General features: G+C 37.2%; 1 protein-coding gene across 2 annotated transcripts; it reads left to right on the plus strand.

The window, feature by feature from the left end:
* Positions 1 to 24: 24 nt before the first annotated feature.
* On the plus strand, positions 25 to 21,693 carry SGTB (small glutamine rich tetratricopeptide repeat co-chaperone beta). 2 transcript variants are annotated; one of them, XM_075739440.1, is made up of 12 exons: positions 25 to 166; positions 1,478 to 1,602; positions 4,200 to 4,303; positions 5,076 to 5,145; positions 9,063 to 9,162; positions 10,897 to 11,001; positions 13,873 to 14,011; positions 14,099 to 14,161; positions 16,270 to 16,307; positions 16,536 to 16,619; positions 18,078 to 19,708; positions 19,850 to 21,693. In XM_075739440.1, the coding sequence occupies exons 2-11, from the start codon at positions 1,503 to 1,505 to the stop codon at positions 18,187 to 18,189; spliced, it is 915 nt and encodes a 304-aa protein (XP_075595555.1). In that variant the 5' UTR covers positions 25 to 166; positions 1,478 to 1,502; the 3' UTR covers positions 18,190 to 19,708; positions 19,850 to 21,693. The 2 variants fall into 2 exon arrangements, with proteins under 2 accessions (XP_075595555.1, XP_075595556.1); XM_075739441.1 differs by having other exon boundaries at positions 18,078 to 19,696; positions 19,840 to 21,693.
* The last annotated feature ends 795 nt before the right edge of the window (positions 21,694 to 22,488 follow it).

The following is a 22,488-nucleotide window of genomic DNA, read 5'->3' on the forward strand; positions in this document are numbered from 1 at the left end:
ACCGAGCGAGCGCGTACCCGCCGCGAGCTCGCGCAGCCACCGCACGCGCCTCCGCTTTCTTCCTCCCGCCGCGGCGGCACGTCGCGCCCCTTGTCTCTCCCACCCGGCGGCGGCGCTGACAGGGACGAGGACGGCGTTTGTCGCGGGGTTCGCTGCGTCTCGCACGGTAAGGGCGATGGATGCCCTGTCTCCATGGCGAGCGCAGTTCTGCGGGGGCGGGGAGGCTGCGCACTGCCTCCGGGGAGCCCCTCGTCCGTGGAGCTCGGGGGGTGGTGGGGCGGGTCGGGCCTCGTCCGGGCGCTCGGTGGGACGGGCCGAGCGGCGCGGCCGCTGTTCCCACGGTGCCGAGGCGGCACCGCGGGCGGCGGGACGCCCCGCTTGCGCTGGGCAGACCTGTTCTCCGGGCCTGAGCGAGCGGCCCCGGGCCTGCCGTGGGCCTGGGAGGTGGGCGGAGGGGGTGGAGGTGGTGGCGTACGCGTGGGGACGCGGATCGCGGCCCCCGGCCGTGCCTGTGGGGACGCGCCCCAGCCAGCGGGACTCCGTGCTGCCCGTCCGGTGGGGCGTGTCAGCGGCCGAGGAGCGCGGCACGGCGGCGGCCGCTTCCTCGGCCTGTCGGAGCGGGGAGCCCGAATACGGCGGGCGCGGCCGCTGTGCACCTCCGGCGGCCGCCCCTCTGGCGAGGAGCCGCCGTTCCCCCGTCCCCGCAGCGGCGGTTGCTCGGCGTGGGTTTGGCCGCACGTCGGTTTGCTCGGAGCTTGTGGAGAGAAAATGATTTAGCGAGGGTTGGCCCCTGGTCTTGCCATTCATTTAACGCTCTTTTTTTTTAACCTGCTTCCCCTGGCGACTCGATAAGGTTGTGCCCTTTTAAATCGAAATGGTTTAAAGAAAAATAACTCTGAAAGTTGGAACTAAGATTTTCCCTAAAGTTACGTAATTCCCAGCTGATGCTGAATGCAAATCAGACTGAGCCAGTAGTGTCACTAATCACAAGTGTGCACTGAGGTCACAGTGTCCCAGATTTTGTCCAAAGTGAATAGAAACTCTTCAGCAGCACACTGTCAGAGAATAGAATACCTTTTATTAAACTATGTTTCTTTATGTCATTATATTTATCAATGTGGCTTTTAAATTGATTTGTACTTAAGCATGTGCTCCTGCTTTCTCGAGCATATCTCTTAGAAATAAAATCCAAACTATAAAAAAATAAAAATAATTTGCTGAATTATTTTAGCTTCTGTGAACTCTCCCGCAGGAATGAATTTGAGGAAATCTGCTTTTTTGCTGTACTTAGACTGGATGATTGTAGGAGTTCTCCCTAATCCATACAATTTAACTACTTGTTTCAAGGCATTGCTTTATTGGGCTTTCTGGTGAAGGATAAGTTTTTGTGTATTGTCTGTACTTACTGAGGTCAGTGGAAGATTGGAATACTCTAGGAATTCATTCTTCTAAAATAAGACATCCTGTTGTTTTTAAGACATAGGAGCAACGTCAATTTCAAAATGTCATCAGTCAAACGCTTAGTTTATGCAGTCATCCATTTCTTGAGAGACCAGAGTCAGATGGATACTTTCACTCCAGATGAACAAGAAAGCTTGGAAGGTAAGTGATAAGGGTGCTAATATATGTATGTATAATACCTACCCATGTGTCAAGTTGCTTAATGTATATTATCATAGAAAGTGGTCATGGAGTGACCTAGCTGAAACTGCCACCAAATATTATCTGTGAGTAAGATCACAATCTTAATATTTTTGAGATTAGAACATTTTTTAAATGGGAGATGCTTTAAAATTAAAGTTACAAAATGTATATTACCTTAATTTTGAGCAACAGATACTTTGAATCATATCAAGTTAAGCAGTGCTATAATGCAGACCATGGTAATGATTCGTGTATGTGTCCCACAAATTGTTGCTGATGATTCTTTTCTCTTTATTTTTATGTTTGGTTTCTTTTTGTATTTTGTGTCTGATAATAGCAGTGCTGGCCATGGAGGAAGTAAAATAATTACCATATATTGGTTTTGATATATGGGAAGAACTCCTGTTTCATACTTGCAAGAATTCCATGTAATTTATGAGGGAAGACTAAGAGATCCTAGAAATATGGAAAATAAAATACATTATTTTCATTTCTTTTTCACTTGAATAGTGATTCCAAAAAGGGCATGGTAATGAATATTTTCAGTAAGGTAAATAGTTTCCATTATACATGTGAGTCCATCTCTTTGTAGACATAGCTACAGAAAGATGGATTTCTGTGTGTATTTCTCTGTTAACAGACATTCATTAAGTCTTTGTAACTTTATAGTATCTGTCTTTCTCCTTCATACTGCTCTTGCTCCTTTTCCCTAATTTCTGGAGACTTCATGGCAGGTGGTATCACAATGTGGAATTAAGCAAGAGAAGAACAAAAAGTGTTAATTCTGCAATGACCTTTTCATAGCATCTATTTAAAATACCTTTGCACTGTTTTAAGCAGTCTTTTCTTGTGACTCAACCAAAGGAGGAATTTGGAGATAGGAGGGGAAGTCTAGGACCAGTAGTGTAATAAACAACATCCAGGCAGTTGATCACTGACTTACCTGAAATCTGAGGTGTGGAGAGCAGGCTTTCGTGAGGTGCAAAGCAAGTCCTGCTTCTCAGAGGCATAAACTTAAAAAGATAAAACCTGGAGCCTGCTTCCTTCCAATGTCTATTTGTTTTACAGTGTAGTTGTTCACTGATGTAAGCAAGAAACATGCGTATCATGATATTCAAAGGGTACTCCCAAAATAATAAAAGCCAAAAGATTTGTTTTTACATCAGAATCGAGCATTTTGTACATTTTAAAAGTAGTAGTCAGCTATGAGTTTAACCTGTTATCAGCTTATGGTGATGCTCAGATGATGAAAGAAAGCAATATTTTTGGAAATCATATAATGAGACATGAAGAGTATTCATTTTGTTTTTATAATAAAACTGATAAGTATTCTGTTATGACTGAAAATTTACTTGATAACATGTCTTAGAGCAGCCTTAGCCAATGTCATATGAAGGAATCAACAATTTTAAAATTCTGTTTTCTGAGCAAAAAATATAAAACCTCAGTTGTGCTTAAATGCTGATGTAAAATTTACCGTTTTAATACAGATATGAAATCCTAATTTTAGAGCTGTGCCCTGCCAAAAGCATGGTACCATATGCTGTGTGTCAGAAGATAGGAGGCGGGCATTCTGAATAATTGACTTTAGTTGCGCAAAATATCTTTAGTGCATGTGGAGCAGCATTAGCCAAAGTCCAACCTACTGAAGTGTTTAATGGTAGGTGGAGATATAAGGGATGAAAAAATTTGACTGATGTTTTTCATTGGTACCTTATGTACCTCCTTGGTGTCTATGAAAAGATAAAACGCTGTATGATTAAGTGTCTGTGCCAAGAAGTAATTTTAACAGTTCCTGTTCCCCACAAAACAACAAAAAGAGCTATAACATTGCAAATAAAACTGAGACTTTATCAAAATAGAAGTCTAGCATGTATTTGAACTCCATTTATATTGGTAACCTGCATTCTGCATGTTTTAATTATATAGCGATGTCAATGATAGTATAAATTTCCTCTAGGAATTTTGTATTTGCATGATGAATAAAAATGCCTTAATTTGAGAAAGCAGAATAATCGGAAGGTGGACTGGAGAAATATACTGCCCTACAACCTAGGATCTGGAGCAGTGATATAGCTCTCTTACAGTTAATGCTCAACCCTATTGTATGAACTAGAAACTTCACTTCTTCCAAGTTATATTTTAGGCAGCGTGTTTAAATGGCAGTTATTTCTCTTTTCTGTTTACAGTTTCTTCCTTTTTTTTTTTTTTCCCCCCTTATCTATAGCCCCTGTTTCTGTGGGATGAAAGTGGAAACATGTTTATGGTGTTGGTTTGTTTAGTTTTTTTAAAGACATTAAATGATTGAAAGAATTGAAGTAAAAGTTTTAAATTGGTTTAAGAATAATGGCTGAACTATGTACGAATTCTTTATCGCTTATAGTATGTTTCAGCAAGTCAATTCTATGGAGATCAGGTAGCCTTTCTTTATTTTATGATATGTTCCAAAGAGCTGCTTTTACTAGCTGAATAAGGAAGTGAGTCACAGCTTTATAAATAAATAAATCAGTGAAATTACACTTCTATCAAGAAACTTTTTTTTTGTTTCTTTTAAGTTGCAATTCAGTGTCTGGAGACTGTGTTTAAGATTAACCTGGAAGATACTCATCTTGCACCTCCACAGCATTTGATAGAAATGTTCACAAATTCTTTTCACAAGGTAAGAATTTAATTTAGATTCTAGAGTTACTCTGCCAATATGTGCTAAGATTACATATTGCATACACAACTTTAAAGTGCTGTACAGGTCAAACTGATGTGGAAACTTAAAAAAAAAAATGGGAAAAAAAGTGAAATTTCCATAGAAGCTAGCAGAATGAGATTCATTTGGGGCAGTGGGAGGAATTAATTTCAGCTAGACGAGGACAATTCCATATAGAAAATTACTAAACAGTGGATGTCTCATTCTCACTTGAAAGATTTTATCATTCAGTTAAGCATTTTGCAATTCCCAGAGATAATTCTCTGTGAAGTGCTTGAGGTCATTTGCAGTTTGCTGATGCTTCTCATTCCCTTCTGGAAATGATTTAGTAGTTTGGTTTTAGAAACATGTCCAAGAACGCTAACCTTAAAATGGGAACTTCAAAAATGTGTCCTAATTATACATGTTATCTGGGATCCCCAGTACAGAAGCACAGAAACTGCCAGGATGGCAAATAGGAGGGTCAGAAGTAAGAAAATCAAAACTTAGCTCGCTTCCCCTGGATGTCCTTAAAATGTGTGGCGAGCCATGAGGTTTTTTTTAGTAATAGAAAGCAAGCTATCTTTCTCTTCTAAGGATGTTTTAGTGATGTTTAGTTCTTTCATACTTCCTGTGCGCTACAGAAAATCTGGTTGCTTGTTAATGCAATGTTGTCCAGGATAAAAGAAATTTTTAATAAAAATAGGGCTTATATTTTAATGAAAAAAAATCTTGGTTTGTTTACATACAGAATGACATGCTGCCTCTCTCAGATTCTCTGCCAGAGGATGTTGAAAAGGCTGACCAACTGAAGGATGAAGGTTTGTAATAAACACAGGAAAAAACATCTTATGCTTTTATCAAGATTTTTGGGTTATCATGGATAGAGATAGTAATGCAGCTGGGTAACACCCTGCACAAAAACTTAAACTTATATTCTCTGGTGATTGTTATGTTGTAAGAGGGCTAAGGGATTTGCTCCATCTGGGGTTTAAGAAAATACAGTCTATTCTCTCCCTTGCTAAGGAGGTTGCTTAAAAACTAAGGGATAACATGTGAAGTTTGAGCAACGTTCCTGAGTAGTAGAAGCTTTAAAGAATGAACAGTTATTGTTTGTTATGTTACAGGTTTCTCTGTGTGTCCACGGAATTGCTATACAAGTTTCTACTTTATATTGAAAAGGTTATGTGATGTCAAGGAATACCTGCTAGCTGAATATTAAAACGTCGGTAAAAAGCTGACCCAGCTGAAACTTACAGAAAAATTCTTGTGAACTTACTAGGGACAGTATTTCACACATGTGAAATAATTTGTATACTCTATAAAAATTGGAGAAAAGCTAGTTGTTTATTTTCCCTTGGATAGATGTTATTGCTATTATATGAGGAAAAGCAGCTGTACCATAGAAGTCTTCACTAATGCTACACAAGAAGAAATCCATTTTATTTCCCCGCAAAAGGAAGAGGGGAAAAAAAGACATCTAGCACCAATAACTAATATGAATAGTTATCAGGTGGATTGATGCTTTATAAATCACATTTTTTATGACCTGATGGATTTTCAGATATTTGAGTTTTATAGAAAAAAATAATTAAGTTTCTGATTGAAAGGCAGATGTAATCCTCTCAAAAATTTCAGGATAATGATGTGGAAAAAGTTCTACCATTTTTGAGAATGAGTCCTAATTCTCTGTGAAGTGCTTGAGGTCATTTGCAGTTTGCTGATGCTTCTCATTCCCTTCTGGAAATGATTTAGTAGTTTGGTTTTAGAAACATCTCCAAGAACGCTAACCTTAAACCTGTCTGTCTTATCTTAAAACTGGTCATCTGTAGTCCAGGAATGCAGTCCATTACTGGATCTGATACTGAGTTTTCATAATTCTTGACATCGCTAATTAGCTTTTTAATTCCAAGGATAAGAGCTCAAACAAGGTTAGGTCACAACTGAAAATTAGTTTGTAAGTTGTAAATACCTGCTGTGCATGCTGGCTTTTCATTTTGCTATCTGTTACTGCCAGCTCATGGGAAGTGAAGAATACCTGTAGCACTCAGTATGGTTATTGGACCGTAGGGATATTCAGCACTTTCCAGGTGTGGGTATTACAGCAATGCCTGTTTTAAATCTGTGACTTCTGTCTTGTCATCTGTCAGCCCACAGGGGTTTATGAAATAGACTGAGGAAATGAAATTAATGTGTGCTGATAGTCATTGTATGGTATTACTAAAGCAATTTAATGCCTCCACTGAAAAAATTGAAAGGGTCTTAACTTTGACAAAGGGCCATTTGAAGTGTCAGCTATCAAGGGCATTAGTAAGCAGTTTGGAACTGCTTGAAATGCCTCTGGTTAATTTCCCGTAATAAAATTTAAACTTCCTGTCCTGTTTTCTAATGCTGCTCTGTCATATTAATCCTCCTTATTTTCACATAAGTATTATCTATTACTGCTGTCATGGTTTTCAGTTATGAGTCCTTTTCTGCCCTGAGTTAGGGAGATAAATTAGATAACTTGGGGAAGTCAATTTGATCCATATCTTCTGTAACACTGTAATTCTATAACTCTGTCATTTCCTTTTTTCTATCCGTACGTCCTTAGCAATGGAATAACCTCCCTCACCTTTGTGGCCACCAGCCTGCTCCTCCTCTGCTCTCAAACCAGCCCTAGTGCCTGTAGAAATTGGCTAATGAATGGCAAAACAAAATCAGATAGTTGAGTTTTCTTTCTTGGTTGTTATAAAACCAGGAAGTAATATACCCTCCAGACTAGTAAATACTGGACTTTACTTGCCTACCCTTACTTGACACTTTGGCGTAATGTAAGCTATGTGCACAGATTATGTGCAGATTTGTGTAGTGTAACAGTGGCTTGATTCTAAAAAGATCTGGGTATTACCACAGTATAAATTATAATAGGTAGTATTTTTGTTATGGAGGACACTCATTCAAAAGTATAACCATTTGTGTGTTGTGGTTCGTGGGTTGTTTTTTTTTTTTTGTCTTAAGAATTTTTGTCTGGTGTTAAAATACAATATTACAGTTCCTTTTCCTTTTGTCCTGAATTGCTTTATCTCAACAGACATAGTAGGTCTAGCTGTTTTTCTGGTTTCCTCTAGCCAATTTTGAACTGGAGGGAGAGAGAGCAAGAAAGGTACCCACTGATATTAGCTCCAATTTACACCTGTACCCCAGGTCATCTTTAGTTAGGAGCAGTATCAGAAATTACAACTTTGATAGTCACTGATGGCAATTTTGTTTTAGAGAAATGTTAACAAGCTGCAATCTTGTTGACTGCAGCTAACTTGCAAGTCTTTTATCTGACAAGAAGATTTAGTGTACAAGCCTTTACCTTAGATCAAAGAAAGACGTGTAGATGGTGGGCCTGTAGAAAGGAGACAGATATGGTTACATTCTGTGTGTATTTTGAAGATACACATGCAATTACAGTTTCAGTTTGCCTCTCACTGGCAGGGACTACTGACTATGATTACAGTCTAGTATATTGCTGTTGGGAAGATGTGATTTTGTACTACCTTGATGATACTTACTTACTTAAATCTGGTTTTGTTTATTAAGCTTTCCATGTTCACAACTAAATGCAAGTAGAGTTGTTTTCCGTTAGTGCAGGCACTTAGGACTGCTTGCTGCAGTCTTTTGCTTTCTATCAGAGACCAAATGTTGCACTGACTGAACTTTTCCAGCCTTTGCCTATGCAGTTATCTACATCTGTAGTAACATGTTGACCTACCCCTTCTCTTGCTTATTTTGATAGAGATATTGAAATACTGATACTGAATATATAGATATTTTGCCAAAATACAAGGAAGTCAGTGGACGTCTATAATTTTCCTGACAATTTCTTGACATTGCTGGGAAACCAAGACTTCTGTAGGATCTAGCAGGCCAAAGATCCGTAGTTACAGGACCAGGGACAACCTTAAGCTTGGGCTCTTTGAACTAGGACTTCTTCTTTCCTCTGTCATGAGGAAAGAAATGAACTACTGGGACTGCCCTGTGTCAGAGAGGAAAGAATGTGTAGGGCACCTTTTGTTTAGAAAGACCTTACTCCAGAATTTCCTTTCCATAGAAAAGTTATATTTTTCTCTTTTTTTCACTGGACTTAAAAAATACAAAACCTTATTGTAAAGTCGAAGTTCTGAGCTTTATTGGTGGAAAAAAATTACCTCTGAATCATTTTAGATTGCTTCTGCTATACATACTTCTCATTATCTTAATGAATGAATTATGTGGCATCACAGAAGTGGGACTTGTGTGCTTAGTTTTGCTTTTTGATTTTCCATGTTATATGGATAGTTATAAGGAAGTTTTTGGGTCATGTCGGAAAATGAGACCCAAAAGGGATTAGCATATAGCCTATTGGATTATAAGGCTTGCACAGATAGTTAAGTGTGATGAATCTATATTACAGTAGAACTGCAATTACAATTATACTTGTCAACAAAGAGATCTTTGCTTTACAGCAGAAACTAGCTGGAAAGTGTGAAATAGCAGGTTGAGATGGGGAAAGTTTATGTAGTGGACTACAACGTACATAATAAACTTTACAGACATAGTAGATATTTTTATTTGCGTTATTCCATGCCAGTTCTATTTAAAAGAATGTATCTCAAAGAAGTGCAATCATAACTACCTTATATAGGTGGTATAATATGGCTGCTCTATTTCTTTCATACATAGCACTATATCTTTTAACTACTTAAGAACTTTTTATAATTTATTTCAGGTAATAATCATATGAAAGAAGAAAACTATGGTGCTGCAGTGGATTGTTATACTAGGGCTATAAAACTGGATCCAAACAATGCAGTCTATTACTGCAACAGGTAAAGCAAAATAATACACACTTTTCATTCCTGAACTTCATTAACGTTATTTTAAAGATAAATTGTGAAGTAGATCAAAGCAACAGAATGCTAGAAAACCCCACTATTCAGAAATTTATCATTTTAAATTTGTAAAAGATCTAAAGCAAAAGTGAGCTCATTTAGCATATCTGTATCAGTTAGAGGGGTAATATGGGCTTTAAAATTACTTGTTACACTTGAGATCAGGTTTTTGTGAGTTAGGAAGTCTATATTAAAGCATAATGTAGGCTGTGATTCCCAGTCTGTTGAAAGTAGTAAGTCTTTTTTTCTGGTGTTCTAGTGACTCAGCTGCCATCTCTATCTCCCCTAGTACTGACTTTCCCTGAAAAAATATCATCAATGTGGCAATACCATTTTGGAGATTTCAAGTATTGTATAAATACTCAACACTTTTATGCATGACCTGTTGAAAAATAACAAGGCTGTTGTTAGTAATTTTGATGTCAGTAAGCACAGTATTTTATGAAGTTATTTAAAAGAAGACAGGCAGTTGCTTGGAGTTTTGTGGGTGATGCAGTATTTGAATAAATATAGGCCTTATTCCTATCTTTCTTAAGCTAGCTTGGGAGCAATAGAGGCATACTGCCTTCAGCCTGATTGCTTTTAACTCACAGCAGTGAGAAAAAGAGAAAGCTGAGATGCCATCAAAGTTCAAATGGCCATATGATTTTTTCGTAAACATGGAAAAAACATTTTCTGTTCAAACACATGAGACACTAAGCATTGTTCCTAGCTTTTTTCTGTGGCATCTGTGGAGTTGGTCAACTTAAGCAGCCTAAATATTTAAAATACAAGAGTGGTCCCATTCAGAAGAAATTTTAATCGAAGTCAGAAAACCCATGCAATTTGGAGGTTATCACAGGAGAAAGGATTGAGTATAGTGATGATTGTAGCATCTAGCATTCCTAATAAAAAACCAGTACTTTATGCAATGGAAATATTGTCATTTCTACTGTAGTTTTTTAGTCAAGGAAGAACACATTAGAGTGTTTGCCCCCCAAATTGGAGTGAATGCCCCCTTTCAAACTGGGGAAGTTTTGATGATTAATCTGTTCCAATGTCCTTTTTAATTTGGGCAAGTCTTTAACCTTATTGTATAAATGTCTGCAACATTTAGTATTTCTTTGGTATAGAGATGCAATTGTAATTTAATAATTCAGAAAAATGCTATCCTGATTCACCTGCAAGCATGAGTTGCCTGCTAAAAAATTGAGCAGGGAAAAATCACAGCATTCCTTTGAATGGCAGTAAAACTATACTTCTTGCTGGAAAATGCCAATCATATAAAATACTTCTGCTTAAACAATGATTTTACATAAACTACTACTTGAGAGTTTTGCTTCTTGTAATTGGTTTTATGATTAATTTTGTCCATAGTCATATGCTGGATCTAAACCATTTCTTCAGAATTATTTATTCTTTATGTCCTCAAAGGTGAGTGTGTGTTCTCCAAAGTCCTAGTCTAGCAATGTACTTAAGCACATACTTAATTCAGAACATTTGCTTGTCCTACTTAATTGCAGAAAATTGAGGCCTAAATAGTGAATGAAAAGTCAGTCGGATTAAACAAGTCTGAAGTTAGTCATGGACATGTGAATATCTAAGCTTGGGTTTGAGTTTTTTGTTTGGTTGTTTTTTCTTTTATTGTTTTTTTGACAAAGCTCTCTCCCTTCTCTCCCATCTTCCTCTTAGGGCTGCTGCTCAAAGTAAGCTCAACAACTACAGTGAAGCAATAAAGGATTGTGAGAGAGCCATAGCAATAGATCCAAAGTACAGCAAAGCATATGGGAGAATGGGGTAAGCTAATTAAAATCTGAGTGAGCACTGAAGACCCAAGTGTAAATCACCATGGATTTTTCTGAAAAAAGTGGAGCTATGTTGTTTTACTTAGCTGACTTTCTTGTTCTGAAAGTGTAGTGATTTTCTGAAGATGACCCTATCAGGCTGTCAGCTTTAAGTTTTATATATGTGGTTGATCTCAGCATTTTCATATCAGATTTCATCAGTTTGCAAATTTTTTTCCTTTCAGTTTATCAACTTTGCAAATTTAGTTTAGAAAGTCATGATGTGGGTTTTTTTCTACCTCCTACCTAGTTATGAGTAATCAAAATTCTGCAGTTGGAACAGTGAATCTGTTAGTGATGCTGTTAGAGTACAGAATCCTGTAAGTATTGGGGCTTCACACAAGCAGGAACAGAGGCTTAATTCTTCTGTTCAGTAGCTCTTTGGAAGCAGATATTTTAGCAAGACTAAGCTATGTCCCTTTGGTAGTTTTACTCAGTCATGTCTGAGAGATTAACACTGTAGCCTCTTTAGCCAGTGGTTCTGATTAAGTACTATCTGAAAAAAAGTCAGGAATGTTCTGAATGGGATATCTACTTGAGTGAAGGGCCATTCTTCCAGGATGTGTAGCTTTGCATTTTTAATAATCAAGCATATTGTGGGTGTGGGCTGAATGCTGCATCAGGCTTTTGAGGTTATATCCATACCAGTAAATTAAAAAATGCTTGGGATTTTTCATTGAGGCAGCTGGCAAAAAATGGCCCATATCCATGTTATTGAAATCTAGTTTGCAGTATGGAGTGGCCACATCCAAACTGCCTATTGCTAAATTGGTTTGGCCTGTGTTAAATTCTGAACCATGCTCCAAAATTGTCTGGGATAATGCTTGTTGGCCTGAGACAAAACCATGCCAGGGGGCATTTATTTAAGATCGAAGGTGATGTAATTCTATCACTTGAAAACTTTTCACAATACAGTTTATTTTACTAATACAAATGTAGCCTGACTGGCTTTTGAGATGATTAATTAACTTTGAAATTTTAGGGACTGTTGAATTGGTTTTGTCCTATTTAACTCTCTTTAGATCATTTCTTCATATAGTACAACCCAAGATCCCCTGATTTCAGTGAAATGGAGGGAAGCTACAGGCTGATTTAATTGGAAGTTGGAGGTTGTTTTAGAGTTTTAGGTGTAAGACCAGTATGCCTTTTGATACACAATGTAAGTGGGATCATTCTTCAGCAATCAAGCTTCTCTTTTTTTTGATTGTCTGGTTGTTCAACAGAGGATGTATTTTATGCTGCAAGCCATTGCTTAATTCAGCACATGGATATAATACATTTGGCTTAGGCTGAATGAGGAAACAGCACTTGTTTAGTAATAACTGGGGGGGAAAATTTGCAGAAATCATCTTCTCAACAGAAAATCCTTATGAGAAGGCTGTGTTTTCTGACTGCATTATGCAGGCATACCAGTTTCTTTCAGGATTTGACAGCAACTCAATGTTACAGAAAGATGCAGAAGTGCCACAGAAATATGCGGAGACAGGAGCCATGTAGACAGTTAATGTGATACTTCCAGCATGACCCTGAAAGAGTACTTGTCTGGGTAGAAATTGTGAACAAAGAAAATGTCATGTGCTGTTCTGACTTGTGCTGTGTTCCAAGAAGCAGAATTTTACATACTTTCCCTGTAAAAAAACATGATTGCATCACAGAAATACCTGATTGCATTTCTTGTCTGGTCAGAAACTATTTTGGCAAGTTAGTGGGACAAAAGGGAGAATGTTTTTTATGGGAGTAACTGTGTTAAGAGAGAAAACATAATATTGTGGGGGTTCTTGCAGGAGTATTACTGGAAACTCCTGGAGTTTCATATTGAGTTTGTAATCACTGAGAGTAATGACTGTGGCTGATGTACCTAGCACACTGAGCTCTCTTGCCTAAGACTAAGGTCTGTTAGTGGGCATTACCACAGGCTTATCAACCCAGTCTGTGTAGCTCAGCACATACCAAAGGGGGACTGGAGTACTAAATAGCTGAATGTGGGTTATGCAGATCTTTCACAAAATGCGGAAAAGATCAGTTTAGTTTTGTGGTCAGTATAAATTGAAAATACAGTACAAGATAGATAGAATTGAAACTGCAAGCAGATGGACTTCTGGCATAGCTCAAAGAAAGATAATGTTTTGATTGCAGTAGCTAATCAAATTTGAAAACAAATACTGTTTCAAAAGTAGTAGATCTGTCCTGTGCTCTCCTGAGCTGCTAGAGAAGCAGCTTTTTCAAAACATTAAGCAGACTTCCCTGATATAAGGGTTTCTTACAGATGTTACTACTATCCTGTATAACACTTTTCAAGCTGTCGAAGTAGAAGACTCAAAAGAAGAACCTTGCACTAATCCTAAGACAAAAATCTATTATACTGAACCTTGTGGTTCCAGTATTTGGGTTCTCGAAGCTGCAGAACTCACGTTAAGAGTATCTTCTTACCCTGCTTACCCACATAACCTTCTGAATAATCTCTTGGATCCAAAGGACTGGAGGAAACACTTAGAGGAATTCCTGAGCTTATGCAAAAAGTCACAGATGCTGGATCCAGCTTGTGCTCTCAAATACAGAATAAATCACTTGATGCCAAGGAGTTTTTAATGAAACTTGCATATATATGGATCAGACAATACAAGATGAGTCCTTGAGGGATCATCTCTTCTGCAAAAACAAGGGCTGAAATTAAGCAGTAGTAGCACAATAGCAAAACCTGCTCTAACTTAGTGCTCAAACTAGAAGTTAATTCTGAGATACTGTTTTACTTGGAACAGAAAATGTATCATTCTGTTTTGCTGGTCATTTATGTTCTACCCAGGATTTCTTTATTTCACATTAGGTTGGCTCTGACATCAGTGAATAAATATGAAGAAGCAGTTACCAGTTACCAAAAAGCACTGGATCTTGATCCAGAGAATGACTCTTACAAGTCAAATTTGAAAATAGCAGAACAGAAACTGAGAGACATGTCCAGTCCTGTAAGTTAGCTCTATATCTATTTATTTATAATAGTTTTAACTGGGATTTTGTAGGTAAACTTATTTTCAATTACAATTTGTTTGTAGACTGGAACTGGACTGAGTTTTGACATGGCAAGCTTGATAAACAATCCTGCATTCATTAGTATGGTGAGTATATTTCAAGCTTTACATTATACTGCTTCTAAAACTGAAGCTTTAAGAACAACTATTGTTTAATAACACAAGTAATTTTAATGCTTTTTATAATGACAATGGTTTCATTATACTGAATTTAAACTTTTCTAAGTCATTTTACACCCAAAACAGGAAGTGAAGCATAAATCTCCTATAATGCCTGCCTTATTTCCAATTGATTCTATCTTACTTATGAACAACAATGTGCCTAGATTAGCTATGCTGTTTTTATAGATGGCATGATGGTAAACCACTTGTCAACAGCATGGTGAAAATTTATTTTCTATTCTCCACATAGCAGTTAACAATGAATACAAAGAAATCACCTCTAAGCGAGTAGCAGTTGATTCAGATGCAGACTACACAAGACTAAAGTAATTCTGCTTGGGGAGAACTACCCAAGAGCCCTTTTTGTTCTTACTGTTTCAAATTATCCCTGACATCCTTAAGTGTGCAAAACTTCATGAGATGTGCAAACAATGAATATAAATAACATACAGTGAATTCCTTTGCTTCCAGTACAATGCCAAATTGTGGTTTTGTCCCTCAGTAGTTTTTCTCCATGTGTGGCTTTCTTAGCTAAATGGTATTAACTTTGAAGAATGGAATTTGGAGAAAAAAATGCAAAAAATACTTGTTTCCTTTGAGAACTCAGTTAAAACTTTACTGCCACTCTGGTAGCTTCATTAGGACAGGACGTTTCAACCAGTGCTTCCATATGGAAATGTACTGCATCCAAGAGAGATCAATACATCTGGTCTGATGCTATGGTCCAAATAATAGAGATTATTATTTGGAGGCAAGGAAGAAGTGAGCAAGTTCTCCAATAACATTAGTGATTAAATAGCACTGGAACTCTGTGTACCACTTCATTTTGGCCACATGACTTAGTCTGCATCTGTTTAGAGTCAAAGATGTAGTCTTCAATATGGAGCTGACTACGGGGAAAGGAATTTTTGCATCTTTCCGGATGATTGGTCAAGTGGGTAGAACACAGGGCATCCTGCCAGGAACAAATGAATTATTTTCCTGTTTGTTTTGTTTTTAAGGAAAAAAAATTGACTTACTGTCTGAGTGCGAGAAAGTTACTTTTGGCCTCCATTTTGGACCCCTAACCTAGATCAGACATGTTATTGATGGAAGAAAGAAAAAAAAAAATCCTGTATTAGCCATAGAATTGACTTGAATTTGACATTTTATATCCAACTATAGACTAAACAGTTTGTTTACTTTTGAAATATATATGTGGAGATACTTTAATCAATAAAATGAATATGTATCTGGTTTTTGTAGTACCTTTAATAAGAGAGTGAGTAAGCAGATACTGTGTTGTGCCTATTGGTCTTGCATTCATACAGACACTGATTTCTGTAGGAATTATGTTACTAACTTTAAAACATGACTGGGTTTATACTATAGTATCTGTCCATACACACCCTTACACTATGGTAGACACAATATGATTTTTGGGGTATCTCATGAATGAGAAATTTAAATAACCTCATGCTTACTGCAAAGCAAGAAGATACGCAATTACCACAGCAGATACATGTTACTACAAAACTATGCTACAAAGTAAGTCCACATTCTGGTTTACTCTGCAATGTTTTGTGGCTGTAATCTTAACAGTTTGTACCCAGTAGTAACAGTAGTTGCCAAGCTGATTTATAGGCTGGGAATCAACAAAATACAGGCCTTTCCCCAGAAAGCCCAACAGAAAACCTCTGTCCTTGGAAGTCATAAATTAGATGATGATGATGATGATGGTTATTATGGTACTGGGTTTTTATGTTCAATGTCTTCTTGTCATATTTTTCATGTTTGAATCTGTAACAACTATTTTTTATCATCTGACATGTAACAAATTGTTTCAGCTTCATATCCTTGAAATACATTCCTGTAATGATTCTTTTTGTTGGGGACTTTACATCTCTGTGCACATAAACTTAGCTTAATTTTGCATAAAATGTAAAATACAGCATGTAGGGGGTTTTTTGTTTGGTTTTTTTTCTCCACATTCTCCTCAGTGATACCTAAGTAGTAAATCTGTTATAATTAAAGCTATATATTGTCTATTCCAGGCAGCAAGCTTAATGCAGAATCCTCAAGTTCAACAATTGTAAGTATTAAAATGGCATACCATTGAAACAAATGTCTTTAGCGGGTTGAATCAATAAGAGAAAAGACGGATAGTACTGTATTTCTGCTTACTGTAAATAAAACTTCGGCAGTTTCTTCCCTTTGCAGCTTATTTCCTCCCAGCAATTAAAAAAAATCCCTACAGTTTATTGCATACTGTAAAGTTTCCTGCATGTCTCAATGCCAACACCTGTGCTAACTGTTCCAGGATGTCAGGGATGATGTCAAATGCCATTGGTGGCCCTGCTGCAGGTGTTGGTGGCCTGTCGGATTTGTCCAGCCTGATTCATGCGTAAGTGTTACAAATTGCATAGTTTTAACTGTTTCATTTGTAGAAGCATCATTGTGCAACATCTATTTAAAAGGAATAGTGTCAAGCCAATTATACTGTGGCATGTCCCCATTGTATGCCTGATTATTATTAAAGCTGAGAACTTGAAGACTTATTTTCCACTATCTTGTTTATTTGTTTTGTACACTTCCATCAATTGGAATGACTGAACTGCATGCTTAGTTTCACTTTCTGGTTCTCATACACTACTTCCTAAATGCCACTTAGTAAAAATGTTCCTTTAAATCTTTAAGTACTCCTACACGTGCTTTCAAATTGTGTTGATAAATTTACTACCTGATATCCCAGACACTAGTTAGAAAAACTATAGATTTACTTAGCACACGTTGCAACAAGTTCTGCTCTGGCATCCCTCCATTTAGACTAGGAAGGCTTCAGGGAACTCAGTGTAATGAGTAGCAGCTCTTACAAAAAACAGGACCCAAGTCTTTTACAGTACAATAGTGATAATCCATCTGGAAGAGTCTGCACAAAAACATGCAATTTGCTTATATGGCAAGACCTCTTAAAGGACATACATACAATTTTACTTTATTTCAACATTCCAGCCTGTTTCAAACTATTTTTAAGTTTTGCCCCTTCAGGGCAAAAATAATTTATAATTCACATCAGAGAGAGAAATGTGCCTTCACAAAACCAAGGGCTGTTTTCACAAAAAACACATACTACACCTAGATCTACAAAAATGGTGGCTTTCCTTCAACCTGCACTGTGGTTTAAAGGAGTCTTGATAATTTGCTACTTGCGCAAAATGCAGAAGTTATGCCAGGCTATTCATGAAGTAGTATGTTTTTTACTGACTTGCTTTTCCTAGTAAACCAGTGTTACGCTTATCTTTTACATGGAATTTCTCACCTATTAATCTACGACTGTTATGGAGATGGAGCTGTCATTACTTCAGTCATACAAGACATAAAGGTGTAATTGTATGCTTGCTTTCTATTAATGACTTCTTGCTCATAAGTACAAGTTGGCAGCTCCACACTGTATTTCTAGAAAAACTAATGTAAGGTTGCCCTTTCAACTACAAGAGTAGTTATCTTAAACAACTAGAATGGATCCTCTCGAAAAGAAGGGAGCAAATCACTGGAGCAGATTTGTTGCTAAATTTTAGTTTTACCAAGTAAGGTAATACATTTTCTTCCATGTCATCAAGTAGAAGTAATAGTCCTAAAGAATGAAAATGAAGACCTGATGATAATCCTATTTGGAGATACTTAAACTAGATAAAGTCAAAATACTACAAATATCTTGATTAAGACTATACAGCAAGTTAGCTTTAGTCTTAACTTTCATATAATGCGCCTTTCGGTTGTATTAGCCTATCTTCTTTTCTTACAAATGCTGCTTGTCAGTTTTTTTTCACTTGCTGATTTTACTTAAAACTGTTCAACACAGGGGGCAGCAGTTTGCACAACAGATACAGCAGCAGAATCCAGAGCTCATAGAGCAACTGAGAAATCATGTCCGGAGCAGATCTTTCAGTGGCAGCACTGAAGAACATTCCTGACTTAAAGGAGGCATGTGAATTGGAATGGTATATAACCCCAAAATGCATACCATAGTTAGTAGCAAAAGCACCATTGTAACTCTTCTGCTTGAATAGAAGACAGAAAATTCTTTGTGCGTGTTTGCAAACAAGAATAAATCTGTTAAACAGATCTATTGCACATAACTTGGAACATATCATTTATGTATAGTTACTCTTCTGAAAATTAATACACTAAATAGGTGGTTTATTAAAATCCCCAAGTACAAGTAATTTTCAGTATGTGCATTAGATTGATCTCCAGGGCTATTGAGTGGGGAGGAGTTTTATAGTTGCCTGATCTTGCCTAACAGCTTAATTCTAAAATGCTAGTGTAAAAGGCATGTTATATTCTCATGGTGAAAATCATTATGGCTGTACTCCCTGTCAAATACTGAAACAACAGGCCCACCTGATGTGCCGTTCTATAATGAGCATAAATCAGTGTTGGACTGTAGAGTGTACTTAAAACTAATGCTTGAAAAGTCCATTTCTTTAAGCCTGTGGAGGGGCTGTCGTTAGTAGCATGAAATACTTTTCAACTTCATTGGGCAAGAGGGAAGGAGATGATTGCGTATGGAGTACCACAAATCATAGAGAAAGAGAAGACACTAATCCTGAGTAGGATAATACACAGAAACCAAAACAGAACTTGGCTTGGGAAAGGAAAGACTATTAAGAAGTTTTAGGCTTTTCTACTGCCATGTAAATCATGATGGTAGCCCTGGAGGTCAGCATTATGGCACTATTTTCCTAGGCATGGCAAACTGTATTACATTCTGTATGTAAGCAGTATTTAACATAAGCTTAAAATTCTTAACTGTAATAAGCTAAAACTGATCCTGTGACTGTACAAATCACTAGTACTGAAAATTTATCAAAAATAACTGCCTTAGAAAGGATTCTCTTTCTATTCTTGTGTGGTAAATCACTGGCTTAAACAATTACAGATTTTTTTTTTTTTTAAGTTTCATTACACATTTCTATCTTAAGTGATGATTATATTGCCAAGTTAATGATTCTTCCACTCCATAGTATTTCTGTTCCTACCCTGGTTTTTTCTTGCTGAATTAATCTGACTTTTTCAGAGACCACTACTTTTCTGTGTTTTTATTATGTTAACTTTTTTTATTCTGCTTACTGTTCACACTGCTTTCTGGTACAAGGTACACTTGTATTCACTCAACGGTCACACTGTCTTCTTTGTGTATCAAAACTAATCTGAGGGGCCTGCTTTGATTCCTAAGACAAAATGACCTCTGCTGGCCAGTTGGACTGGAGATAGTACATGGAGGAGTAACAGTAGACTCCCAAATGGAGAAATACACAGGAACTCCTGGACCTCAGACATTACATCCAATTCATCTTGTGGCCAAAAAAGAGCACCTGAAGTACAAACAAATGCAAAATCTGGGGATAAGTCATGTACTTGACTCTAACAAATGCTAGTTGTGCTAGTTGTATGAGTCTTCCCCTACTAAAATGGGGGGTGGAGGTGAGGGTGGGGTAGGAATGCAGCTGGATCCAAGGAGAAAGGAAAATCTGGGGATAAGTCATGTACTTGACTCTAACAAATGCTAGTTGTGCTAGTTGTATGAATCTTCCCCTACTAAAATGGGGGGTGGAGGTGAGGGTGGGGTAGGAATGCAGCTGGATCCAAGGAGAAAGGAGAAGAATTGGAGAAAACACAAGAATAGGAAATCTGTATTACCATCTGTTGAATAAAGAAGTAAAGCTTAATAGAGCAACTTAAACAACTTTAAGACATTTAATACTTTATTCAATAGAGCTTGCCTACACACAGCATTAAAATGCTTTTTAAAATTCTCTATATAAAGTAAGTTACTGTAGCTGCCTTTTTGAGGCTGTAGAGATATTTAAGCATTACTTAAATACATTTCCACATAACAACTTCTGATTTGACATCTGATGACAAAGAAAATCCCTAACAGGATCTTTTTTCAGAGGTAGTTCAGATCCTGAATCTAATCCATTCAACAAAACTGCTACTTAAGTTCAGTCATATTTAACAGGACAGGATAACATCTGCAAGAAAGACTGATGGAGGCTGTGGGTGGGCTACAACTACTGTACAACATTGTGTGTTGTGTCAAGGGAGAACCATTGCTCCTAGCATATTTCCTGTTAAACTTCATGATTCCTCTTTGTTCTCTCATATTTTCAGCTGCCCAAAGTGAGTTTCACTAAGGGGCTTGATAAGGGGAACCAATAAATCCAGAGTGGACTGGACAGCACTGTGATATCTCTCACACTCAATTTATCCTTTATCACAGCAATCTTCATGCAGTCAGTTACCTTTCTACTATAAGACAGGAAAGAGTCTAAGAACCTCTTGAGAGTTCCTTAAGAACACAAAATATGATAATATTCAAAGACTGGCTGTAGAAGTTGTACTGTCCTATAGCTTACTGTACAAACCCTGTAGCTTACTGGATTTATGGGAGAACTATCCCCAAGGTTAAATGGAATGAAGCATTGCTTAGTTACCAGAAAACTACTCTTGAAATCATCTTTATAGAGTGGTAACTTTCATTTCACATAGCGCAATATTGCCATGTTTGGGTTTTACTCCAGTACAGATAATATGTTACTAGCGTATTTATTAAAATGTTGATGGCATTAGCTAACTCTTTAGGAATGTGCTACAACTGGCACAGTACTTAAACTTGTAAATATTTTTTGTTTCTTGTATATTAACAGAAAGGGCTTTATAGCCTCAATAAAAACCAGTGAAATCAAGAACAGGAGCTGTCATTACATGCTTTTCTATTGATGCCAGGCACAGAGGGATCATTTATGCTAAAGTCTATTTTGCCTTGAATAGGCTAGATTGTTTCACAGAGACATGCAATATGTCTTAATCACAGGGTGAGGAAGGAATCTTTTCCTGTGTAATAACTGCACTTTATTTTGCACTAAATTTTTCATCCTTCTAGATCAAGTGGTAAACCACAGTTCCCCATAAATACTGCTTTAATTTAAGGTCAATTGCAGTTTATCATTCGACTGAGGAAATATACATTTAACACCTAATTGGTTTTGTATCATTACTGTGCCATCAGCATATAAGTGTGATAACTGTTAGAGAAGAAAATGTTTTGCACTCAAATTGTAAACTCCTGTAACCTGCTTGCATGGAAATATATTCTTCTAACTATGCCTGATCATAAAAACACCTAATGAAATATTCAGCTTAGAAATTGTTTCAGTTGCACTTTCGGTTTTGTAACAAGTACAGAGTAAAAATCACTCATGCCTACTGAGAAAGAACTAAGTCTGGAGCTTTGGATTCAAACACTGTTTCAAGGCTGCAGAAAGTCATACTGGGAAAATGCAACTTGTCTACCATTTCTGTCTCTCTCCTACCTCTTATTACCATGTGGTTACATCTCCTTCAACCTGCGTCAGTTTAACTTGAAAATAGACTATAAATAAAGTTCTTTACATTTTTTGTGTGGATAGTCATGGTTTTACTGGTTTAGTTTGTTGATGTATCTAGAGTAACAGGTAAATTGCATTCTTCAAAATACCTGTTTATGTTGGTTGCCCTGCATTTTATTGGATATAGTGCAAGATAGTTTGTTTTTTTCCTGAATGGACTATTTCCCTCAATTTAGTAAGCTGGCCCTAAATTTAGCCATTATTTTAAAATTTAATTCTACTTAAAGATTTTATACAAAGGAAAGCCTTAAGTAAAATACTATCAAAACTAATTAAGGTTGTTAAATGCCAATATGATAGCTGAGAAATATGACAAGCCACCGGAGTAGAATCTTTAATACTAGTTTAACTAGTGTTAAACTAGGAAAGCCAGTTACCATTTTCTGCATTTTCTAAATTAAATTAGGTATTTCAGCCAAAAATATTGCCATCTTTTGTCAAAACAAAGCTAGGGAAAAATACTTTTCAGTGTTTAACCAAATCCTGAATTCCTTCCTGCATATGCTTTGGAGAACTTGATCTAGGACAGCCATGCAGGGTTCTTCTCCTCATTTTCTTAAAAATCTACTTAAATGCCTCTGGAATGGGAAAAATGAATTGCACCAGTTTAACTATAAAAAATGCCTGAGTTCTGCTATTTTAGTTCTCAGTTCCCTATTAACTGGGAAGTAACAGGCCTGTTCACAGCATGCCCTGTATTGCAGGGACACACAGGTCTGCACAACACTGCAGCTAATTGGAACAGATTTGCAGTATTGCTTCTTTCCAAAGACTGAGCAACAACCAGCACATTCTTTGTCTTATGCTCTACTTTCTGCC

Source organism: Balearica regulorum, chromosome Z (genome assembly GCF_011004875.1).
Source record: "Balearica regulorum gibbericeps isolate bBalReg1 chromosome Z, bBalReg1.pri, whole genome shotgun sequence".
In the NCBI taxonomy this organism is placed as follows: Eukaryota; Metazoa; Chordata; class Aves; order Gruiformes; family Gruidae; genus Balearica; species Balearica regulorum.

What these genes read in the sequence shown, in the direction of transcription:
- SGTB (XM_075739440.1), top strand. Translation starts at nt 1,503, where the DNA reads ATGTCATCAGTCAAACGCTTAGTTTATGCAGTCATCCATTTCTTGAGA. An exon ending in GCAGTCTATTACTGCAACAG is followed by an intron (nt 9,163 to 10,896) that starts GTAAAGCAAAAT and finishes TCTTCCTCTTAG; the next exon opens with GGCTGCTGCTCAAAGTAAGC. An exon ending in AATCCTCAAGTTCAACAATT is followed by an intron (nt 16,308 to 16,535) that starts GTAAGTATTAAA and finishes TAACTGTTCCAG; the next exon opens with GATGTCAGGGATGATGTCAA.